The sequence below is a fragment of the Saccostrea cucullata genome, unplaced genomic scaffold, assembly GCF_032062105.1.
Source record: "Saccostrea cucullata isolate Sc308-1 unplaced genomic scaffold, CSIRO_AGI_Scuc_v1 ctg15342, whole genome shotgun sequence".
Taxonomy (NCBI): Eukaryota; Metazoa; Mollusca; class Bivalvia; order Ostreida; family Ostreidae; genus Saccostrea; species Saccostrea cuccullata.
Genome location: NW_026941111.1, coordinates 1 through 10,324, shown reverse-complemented (window position 1 = coordinate 10,324; position 10,324 = coordinate 1). Strand labels below are relative to the sequence as shown.

General features: G+C 35.4%; 1 protein-coding gene across 1 annotated transcript; it reads left to right on the top strand.

Moving 5' to 3' along the window:
* The first annotated feature begins 732 nt into the window (after window positions 1-732).
* LOC134257219 (glutathione hydrolase-like YwrD proenzyme) lies at window positions 733-10,313 on the top strand. Its single transcript, XM_062739862.1, has 2 exons — window positions 733-968; window positions 10,030-10,313. The coding sequence occupies exons 1-2, from the start codon at window positions 815-817 to the stop codon at window positions 10,203-10,205; spliced, it is 330 nt and encodes a 109-aa protein (XP_062595846.1). The 5' UTR covers window positions 733-814; the 3' UTR covers window positions 10,206-10,313.
* Window positions 10,314-10,324: the final 11 nt, after the last annotated feature.

The following is a 10,324-nucleotide window of genomic DNA, read 5'->3' as shown; positions in this document are numbered from 1 at the left end:
TATAATGGTCCTTACTCTATGTTTGTATTTTACAAAAAAGTAATATTTTTACACATGCATGTATATATTTTTTCACTTTTTAGTCATTGGTATTTCTTAATCTGACTTGCCCCTCTTCTTAACAAAGCACGGTTTCTTTATTACAGATTAAGTATATATATTTGAATAAATTACGTATTTTTAGAAGGACTTCAAAATTTAAATTTGAGAACACAGGTTAATTCAATATTTTAATGCTTGTATAGTTGAATTAAGTACTTTATTTTATTAAGTTACTAATGAGCAATATCGAAATATCAAAAGTTGAGGTTAACTAGAGAAGACATACATGTGATCATGATAAAAACGTTGTTTATATTTTTCGATCCTTATACAATACACATTTAATTCACACCAATTCCAGTGTTTACATCTACATTCACAATTTCACAATCATAATTATTTTGATAAATTGTACTGGAATGGTATATTTACTGTGATATTCATATTAGATTAATAACTATTATAATGTTCCAAAGCCGGCAAATACTATCAAGGGACGTATGTAAGATAATCTAATATACATCCTCATCCGTAGTCTGAAACAAAAAAGAGATGAAGACTTGTGTATTCAAATTTTTTGAATACTTTGCTTGAAAAAGTATTTTCTATATTGAACCTAAAGGTACCGTATGACAGCCACTGGATGTGATGTTGATATTTTGAATATTTCTGTCTAATCCTTCAGGAACTTGGCACTCAAGGGAAAGCAGGATTTTACTGTGGGAGAATAGCTAAAGCGATAATTGACGTAGTACAATACCATGGCGGTGTCATGACAACAGAGGATCTCGCAAGTCACATGACCACCTTTGAGGAACCCATAAGTACTGAGTACAAAGGTTATAAAGTTTGGGAGGTACCCCCAAATGGTCAGGGTATAACAACGCTGATAGCGCTCAATATACTGGAGGGGATGGATTTAAAAGGTATGAATTACCTGAGTACATGTACTTGTAAATTGAAGTACATGTACCTATACTTTCTGAAAATGATGAAAGATAGGGTTGTAGAGACAAGAGTGCAAGTCCTGGTGGCTTCCTTCTATCTAAATTCAGCAGCCTTGTTAAAATCAATCTTTTTTGAAAAAATTAGGTCATCATAAGGATCCTGACTGTTAACACGTTTTGTCGCGTTTTATCAGACTGTACATAAAATTTGCAAAAAATATTTGCTTTTATTAGCTTACCTGAGCTCAAGTGATCTTTTCTGATCACATTTTGTCCGTCAGTCTGTCTAGCTGTCTGTCTGTCCGTCCATCCGTCTATAAATTTTCACATTTTCGACTTCTTATCAAGAACCCCTAGACTATTTTTAACCAAACTTGGTACAAAGCATCCTTGGGTAAAGGGGAGTATAAATAAATAAAATGAAGGGCCAAGTCCCTTCACAAGGGGAGATAATCAAGAAAAGACAAAAATAGGGTGGGATCATTAATAAATCTTCTCAAGAACCACTGGGCCAGGAAAACTGAAACTTATATGCAAGCATCCCGGGGTATTGTAGATTCGGAATTGTTGAAATCATGACCCCCAGGGGTTAAGTGGGGCCACAATAGGGAATTAAAGTTTTACATAGAAATATATATGAAAAATCTTTTATAATTTCCTTCTCAAGAACCACTGGGCCAGGAAAGCTGAAACTTATGTGCAAGCATCCCGGGGTAGTGTAGATTCTGAATTTTAAAAACCATGATCGCCAGGGGTAGGGCAGGGCCACAATAGGGAATCAAAGTTTTACGTAGAAATATATAGGAAAAATCTTTAAAAGTCTTGTTCTCAAGAATCACTGGGCCAGGAAAGCTGAAATTTATGTGGAAGCATGCTGGGTTAGTGAAGATTCTAAATTAATCAAATCATGACCCCGGGGCTAGGGTAAGGCCTCAATTGGGAAACAAAGTTTTACATAAAATAAATAGGAAAAAATCTTTAAAAATCTTCTTCTCAAGAACCAATGGACCAGAAAAGCTGAAACTTATGCGAAAGCATCCTGGGGTAGTGTTGATTTTAAATTGTCCAAATTATCACTCGTGGGGTAGGGTGGGGTCCCAATATGTATTACTATGGGGAAATCTGGTAAAGAACATCATGGTCAAAGCTACGCAGCTGAGCGATGTGGCCCATGGGCCTCTTGTATGTTATTTAAGTATGGAATACTCGTTTACTGATCAATAAAAGGGTTCACAACAAGTTTGACCAATCGATAGGAGATACTTACTCCTCTTAGGCACATGATCCAACCTGGTTTTCTCAGAGGTCCGCTTTTTGTCCCTGATACTGACTCATTTTGTTTGTAGGATTTTCCGATGTTTTGTGTTTTGAGATCATTAGGATATAGGGATGGAAGTTAACTATTGTTAACTGATTCAGAGTCGACTATATTTTTGAATGCAAAAGCAAGCAAGTGTTTTCTTTCTATGTAGACGTTTTTGAATAAAAATTACTCCAAAGGAATATAAAATATAATGGCTTAAATATTGGGAGCACAATTAGTGTCAATCGGTTTTCCAAATGATTGTAGGAAGACTAAATTAATGTGATTAAGGACAAGCCATTTTTAATGCCAATCAATGAAATGCTGCTAATCACAAGCGAGATAATTTAATAATGTTTGAAATTCCACAGAACTGAACAGTAGTTATTGTTTACTATACATTTTGAAAGTAATGTGTCTTGAGGTCAAAACATATAAAGGATAACTGCCTTTAAAGATTTGGGAAATTTGCGTCATAATAAACTTTCAAAACAGACATTTTTCTTTTAATTGCAGAAATGATCAACATCTAATCTACAACTTTACTTAATTACAATAATTAGAAGTATGTATTTACGGTGTACAAATCTGTTTACTAAGGCGGGGATCAACGCAATTTCTTCAATCTCCGTACGATAATGAGGACGCCCACTTTTTTTACTGACGTTATACATAGTCAGCGCAAGTTTGTCTATTGTTCTCCTTTGCACAGTAGTTGTATATTTGCGTTAGTAATGTTGTAAAAAGGAGAATAATAGACAAACATGCGCTCATTGTTTAAAAGAGAAAAAAAAACTGCTTCTTCTTACACTCGGTCTCTCTGTTGTAACCAAGGGCTGTGACACGTTAAATATTATAATTCACCACGTGATATCTTTCCTCAGGTAATTTTGTGAATACAAAATTCCGTCACGTGACTTATTGTTAGCAAGTTTTGTGCTAACTAGGACACTGTACTCGAACACATTAGATAGTAAGTCACCGATTTAAAACATTCTTTAATTACATGGATGGTCTAATACTCTTAAAGTCTTTGTAATTAATGTACTTGTACCATACATAATAATAGGAAGATGAAAAATACAGATTTCGTATTTTCATTGTTATTCATCCAGTCGAATTTTAGTTCCATTCTTATATGTTAGCTCCGCCTTTCATGCATACATAATGTTCAATCAAAGGCAGGTAAGTGTGAATGATCTGTATTTGGAAAGCCATAAGGACAAAAACTGAAATTAGTCATTACATTATAGTCTAAAATCATTTTTAAACATTTAAATTGTGTGCCAAATTGACTGACAGACTTCTGTAATAAATATATAAAATTGAACTTGGGTCAAGATTCAAAAGCAACAGAAGCAACCGAAAAAGACCCCAGACACAGTGTTAAGTGCAGTCATCCTTTATTCAAGTATATTTTTCCCTGAAAATGTCAGTTTGTTATTTACAAAATTAAGTTTCTGATGATTCCTTTTTATGCAATTAATGGAATTCATTTGTGTGATAAATGTTTATTTAATTCATTTACATTGAAAGTAAAGTGTTTCGAGGTCAAACACATATGGTAAATACAGTGTGCTAGTTAACAAAGCAGAATCACTTTAGAAATCTTCTTCTCAAGAACCACTGGGCCATAAATGCTGAAACTTAAGTGGAAGCATCCTGGGGCAGTGTTGATTCTAAATTGTTAAAATCATGACTCGGTGAAGGGGGAGGATATGGCCACAATAGGTATTACAAGGAGAGAATTCTGGTAAAAAAGAAAACGGCATCTCCAAATTACTCAGGTGAGCGATGTGGCCCATGGGCCTGTTGTTTAGAAGAAAATGATCAATTTTTCCCTTTTGAAATATATAAAATATTGTAAAGTTAGAATCCCTTTTTCCATGCTGGTTGCACACAGAGCTAATTTTTTTTTCAGTGAAATGTTTTATGCTGGTTCTGAAATATCTTTTTAGCTCACCGGAGCCAAAGGTTAAAGTGAGCTTTTCTGATTACATTTTGTCTAGCCTCCGTCTGTATGTCTATCTGTAAACTTTTCACATTTTTGATAACTACTAGGCCAATTTCAACCAACTTTTCAACCAATTTTCTCAAATGATTAATATAAATATATAGGGAAATATCATTTAAAATCTTCTTCTTAAGAACAGCAAAGCCCTGATTGATCATATTTTATATGGAAGCATCCTCAGGTTGTGTAGATTCAAATTTGTTTAAAGCATGACCGCTGGGATGGGATGGGACCACAATGGACGATTTAAGTTTTACATAGGAATATATAGTGAATTCCTTAAAAGTCTTCTTTCTGGAATACATCTGACCTACTAAGCGGTGCCCTGCATGGAAATTACACCGCCAAATCTAACCACCGGATACTACAATACATTTCGGATTGGCAGGGAGGATTACACAAATTTATACGGATGCATCCTCAGGTTGAGTAGATTCAAATTTGTTAAAATCATGACCCCTGGGTAGGGTCGGGCAACAATGGGTGATCAAAGTTTAACAAAAGAATACATAGGAAAATTCTTTTAAAGTCTTCTTTCTGAGAACAGCAAAACCATGATTGGACATATCTTAATGCAAGCATCCTCAGGTAGTGTGACAATGGGAGGTATCAAAGTTGGGCATAGGGATAGAGAGGGAAAAATTTTTTTCTTAAGAACAGAAAAGCGATAATTAACCATATTGATATGGAAGCATCCTCAGGTAGTGTAAAATTATATTGGTTAAAATGAGGGCCCTTGGGGGTAGGACTGGGCCAGAAGGGGGGGTCAATTTTTTTTCAAATGAATAATAGGAAAAAAATCTGCTCAAGAACAGAAAAGTCATTTATTATATTGATATGGAAGCATCATCAGGTAGTTTCAAATTCAAGCCCCCCTGTCCAGGTAAACTGCAAAACTGATTTTTGCTCTTTTCCCTAGCAATTGTACTCAGGTGAGCGATGTGGCCCATGAGCCTCCTGTAAATTACTATTTTTGGTGACAAAACAACGAAATTTTATGCCCACGAAATTTTGTGCTTCTACAGTATCTCTTATAAAGTGTTTCTGCTTAAATTCAGCAAAAGTTTAAGAATTTTAAATAATTTTAGCTTACCCGAGCCGAGGGCTTTGTCCGTTGTCTGTCGTCGTTGTCTATGTAAACTTTTCACATTTTCATCTTCTTCTCAAGAACCACTTGGCCAATTTCAACCAAACTTGCCACAAAGTATCCTTGGGTAGAGAGGGATTCAAGTTCCTTCAAATGAAGGACCAAGCCCTCTTCCAAGGGGAGATAATTATAAATTAGTAAAAAATTAATGGCATATTTTAAAAATCTTCTTCTCAAGAACCACTGGGCCAGGAAAGATGAAACTCATGTAGAAGCATCCTCCTGTAGTATACATTCAAGTTTGTTCAAATCATGAACCCCCGAGGGAAGGATGGGGTCACAATGGGGCATCAAAGTTTAAAACAGGAATACATAGGAAAAATCTTTAAAAATCTTCTTGTCAAGAACCACTGTGCTAGGAAAGATGAAACTCATATGGAAGCACCCTCAGGTAGTGTAGATTCAAATTTGTTCAAATCATGACTCCCGGGGGAAGGGCGGGGCCACAATGGCCGATCAAAATTTTACATGGAAATATATAGGAAAAATCTTTAGAAAGAACCACTTGGCCAGGAAAGATGAAACTCATGTTGAAGTATCCTCAGGTAGTGTAGATTCAAGTTTGTATTCAAGTTTGTACAAATCATGACCCCCGGGGGTAGGGAGAGGCCACAGGGGCTGATCAAAGTTTAACATAGGAATATATAGGATTTTTTTTAAAATCTTCTTCTCCAGAACCTCTGGGCCAGTAAAAATGAAACTTATATGGAAGCATCCTCAGGTAGTGTAGATTCAATTTTGTTCAAATCATGACCCCCGGGGATAGGGCGGGGCCACAACTGACAATCAAAGTTTTACATAGGAATATATTGGAAAAATCTTTTTCAATCTTCTGTGCCAGTGAAGATGAAACTTAGGTGGAAGCATCCTCAGGTAGTGTAGATTCTATTTTGTTCAAATTATGACCCTCGGGGGTAGGGCGGGGCCACAACTGACGATCAAAGATTTACATAGGAATATATAGAAAAAATCTTCTTCTCAAGAACCACTGGGCCAGAAAAGATGAAATTTATGTGAAAACATCCTCAGGTAGTGTACCAGTAGATTCAAGTTTGTTTTAATCATGACCCCTAGTGGTAGGGCAGGGCCACAATGGACGATTTAAGTTTTCCTTAGAAATGAATACATCGGAAATTTTTATTAAAACTCTTCTTTTTAAGAACCACAAAGCCATGATTGGTCATATCTTTATGTAAGCATCCTCACATAGTGTTGATTCAAGTTTGTTCAAGGCATGAACGGGATGTAGGGGTTGGGTAGGGTGGGCCACGATTGGGGATCAAGGTTTTGCCCAGAAATATCAAGGAAATTTTTTTCCCAACTACAGAAAAGCCATGTTTAATCATATTGATATGAAGGCATCCTCAGGTAGTACAAAGTCATACTAGTTCAAATGAGGGCTCCTAGGGGTAGGGCTGGGCCACAATGTTGGGGGGGGGGGGGGCAAATGAATACCGGTATATAGGGAAAAAATCATCTGCTCAAAAACAGCAAAGGCATTTGTTGTATTGAAGCATCATCAGGTAGTTGGTAGTTTAAAATTCCAGACCCCCCCCCACCCCCTTGTAAATTTCTCAATACTGAAGTGATTTCTGCTTTTATTTCCTAGCCAGTGTGCTCAGGTGAGCGATGTGGCACATGGACCTCTTGTCCTAAATTAATGTCATCATTAACTTCATATGCTGATACATATTGATGTAAGCAATTGAACTGCATCACTATTCAAGATATCCTGATCAAATTTCATACACTAATACAAATTTTCATCTTCTAGTTTTTCAAGTGTTTGCTGTAATTTTATTTATTAAGGTCTTCCGTCTTCACGGAAGACCTTATAGCGATTCTATTGTTTCTTATTATTATTATTATTTTTCTGACCATCTAATTTTGTGCACGCGATTTCTCGAAGACTACTGGATGGATTTTCATGAAATTTGCAGGAACAATGTGTTGTTATCTGAAGTTATTTTATCCTAGAGATTTTTTGGAAATTTTTCTCTGGTGCCAAGTTACGGACAATTTTCTGATTTTAAAATGCAATTTTGTCTGCAGTTAATCTCAAGAACGGTAAAAGATATCAATGTGAAACTTTCAGGGATTATAGATCGTGATAGATACTATCCAGGACGCGACCTTTTGTTCGTCGTCAATATTTCCTATCGTTAGGAGATGCGAATTGAAAAAAGCTTATTTTCTAACTTTTTTGTTTTCCATTATCTATCATTGATTTTTGGAATATTAATAGAGACCCTTCTATATAAGCTTACTATATAAGTTGTTTGAATATTGGTTAATCTGAACGCTAGATATTAATATTTGAAAATCTGAAGCGGGCCCAAGATGGCGGCTGTCTCTGTTGATTCCGCCATTTCGCGAGTAGGGGTTTATGGAGGCAGCTGAGCGTTTGATTAAACCATTCTGACATAAGGATACATGAAATAGAAAAAACTACTTGGACTTTCACGTAGTAGTACGTTGTAATTACGTGTCAATCTTAAAACTTTATTTCCGTTTCACTGCTTTAGTGTAACTGGGCTAGATACGATATGTAATGTGTACAATGTGTTAAATATACCTTCTTAACGTTGAAATAAAATAAAGTAGTAGTAGTAGTATTTATTTGGTATCATCTCATGTCATAAAGGCGATAAGAACGTTTCATTTATTTAATTTCATTGAAGCTATCACACCTATTTAATAGATCAGTCCAAAGAAAAGGCGTGAATATTAACTCGTGACGTTTGGCGCGAAATTATCAACAGTGGCCCGCCTTTTATAATTCTTAGACAGGTGTACTGTTGCAAATGTATGCATAAGTATATCTAGAGCAGTGCTCCCAATAGCTTAATGGTTTGCGCGTTAATAGATCACGTAGTAATTACGTTACAATTCTGTGTCAAACTAAAGATTTATTCCAGTGTCTTCTCAAACGTCCTCTGTAACTGGTTTTGGTTGGTTCTCAAAGTAGAAAAAGAAAAGACTAAATGTGCAAATGAGAGATACCTATTATCATTTGTTTTGCAAAACGGAAAAACATATCTTAAATCATAGTTATAAGGTATAGTTTTTCAAAAAACAATATCGATGCATATACATAGTAAGTATAAAACGTAGAACCACCGTTTTTCCCATGCACACTTGTGTGATATTAAACGAATAGAAAAAACAAAAATAATAAAACCATTTTAATAAGACCGTCTAATGGAGTTTATTAATATTAACATTCTTTTCTCAAAGATCTGAATCAAGTTATTGAACATAAATGGTATCTGATTCCTTGACTGTCGTAGAGCCAGGCATGTTTTTCGGGGAAACATTTCAACCTTTTTATGAAAGTGTAACTAATCGGCATAGTTCACTTCTGAGACGGGAAATAAAAAAAAATTAAATTACAGTCATTTCAGTGCTTTTGTGTTACTTTTCTATAGAATGTGTACAATGTGTTAAATATATTTTCTAAACCTCGAAATGTAGGCTATGAGAACGTACTTTTTTCTTAATTTCATTGAAGCTATCACACCTATTTAATAGATCAGTCCAAAGAAAAGGCGCGAAGATTTAACGTGGCGTTTGGCGCGAAATTATGAATAATGGCCCGTCTTTTATAATTCTTAGACAGGTATACTGTAGCAAAAGTATACACAAGTACATTTAGAGCAGTACTCCCAATAGCGTAATGGTTAGTGCGTTGGGGATAAAAAGGGAAAAAAGCGGATTGGATTTTCACGCTGGCGACCTGGATTCAATTTGTGACCAAAATTTTTAATCACTTCTCAGCTCGACTTTACGAGTTGTTTTTTTTTTCAGAATCGGACGGAAGACCTCTCGTTGCTCGCAACGAGATCGTTTCTAGTTGGTTAACTGTTTGGTAATTGATAATTTTATTCGAGAGATATTGACATCTACTGAGAGATTTTGAATTTAAACTTAAGAAAGCGAAGGCGTAGTGGTTGTGTACGAGTTGGATTTTTATTCCCGACCCTTTTTCAAACTTCTAACGTCTGGGTAGTGCCTTCCATAAGAGGTAAAAACTATCAAATCCTTCCGATGGATATGACTTGAATAATGCTCTCATGTAGGGGAAGGTGCTAGCATAATGATCATAATAAAGATCCGTCACTGTTATGGCGATATAAGCGCTATGGCCGACTCAAAAGCTGAGGATATGTCTATGCACGAGTGAAACATTCTAAAATAAGAATAATGCCTGTATTATCTATGTTGCTTAGGTATTACAGAATTATATATTGATGCCTGGAATTTAAACCTTGCTTGCAAATTCGGTTAAGAGTTCTACCAACACATAGGTTGGTATACAATATATGAAATTTCTTCTATGTGTTTGTTTTCTTTCAAAAGTTTGCTCATGTCCTAGAAATACATTCGATGTCCTGCTCACTTCTGGGTAAAATCTACTTTGTTTGCACCGATGTATCCAATGTATTGGGTACCAGAATTTTCATATTTCGTTAATAATTAATGCTAAAAAATGAAAGGTTTTCTGATAGAATAACAAAATAATGAATAATCGCTTTATTAAAATTATATATTGTAGTTTTTAATATCATAATTTTAGGAATGGGTCACAATTCTGCTGAATATATCCACAATATAGCCGAGACATTGAAAATTAGTTTTGCTGATACAACATGGTTCTGTTCCGACATGTCCCAAGTAGAGGTTCCCATATCTCAACTACTATCCAAAGAGTATGCTGCCAAGAGAAGGGGGCTGATAAAGAATGATAGGTAGGTAATTCATAATGGGAAATAAAATCAAACAGAAAATGGATAAAATATGAAAATAAGTAACTGTTATCAAGCTGGAAAGTTCATTTACACAATATAAATTGAGAGATCGGCAAGCAATCT

Excerpts from the sequence above, each read along its gene's own strand:
- LOC134257219 (XM_062739862.1), top strand. The coding sequence starts at position 815 with ATGACAACAGAGGATCTCGCAAGTCACATGACCACCTTTGAGGAACCC. Across the intron at positions 969-10,029 it reads GGAGGGGATGGATTTAAAAG|GAATGGGTCACAATTCTGCT; the intron begins GTATGAATTACC and ends TCATAATTTTAG.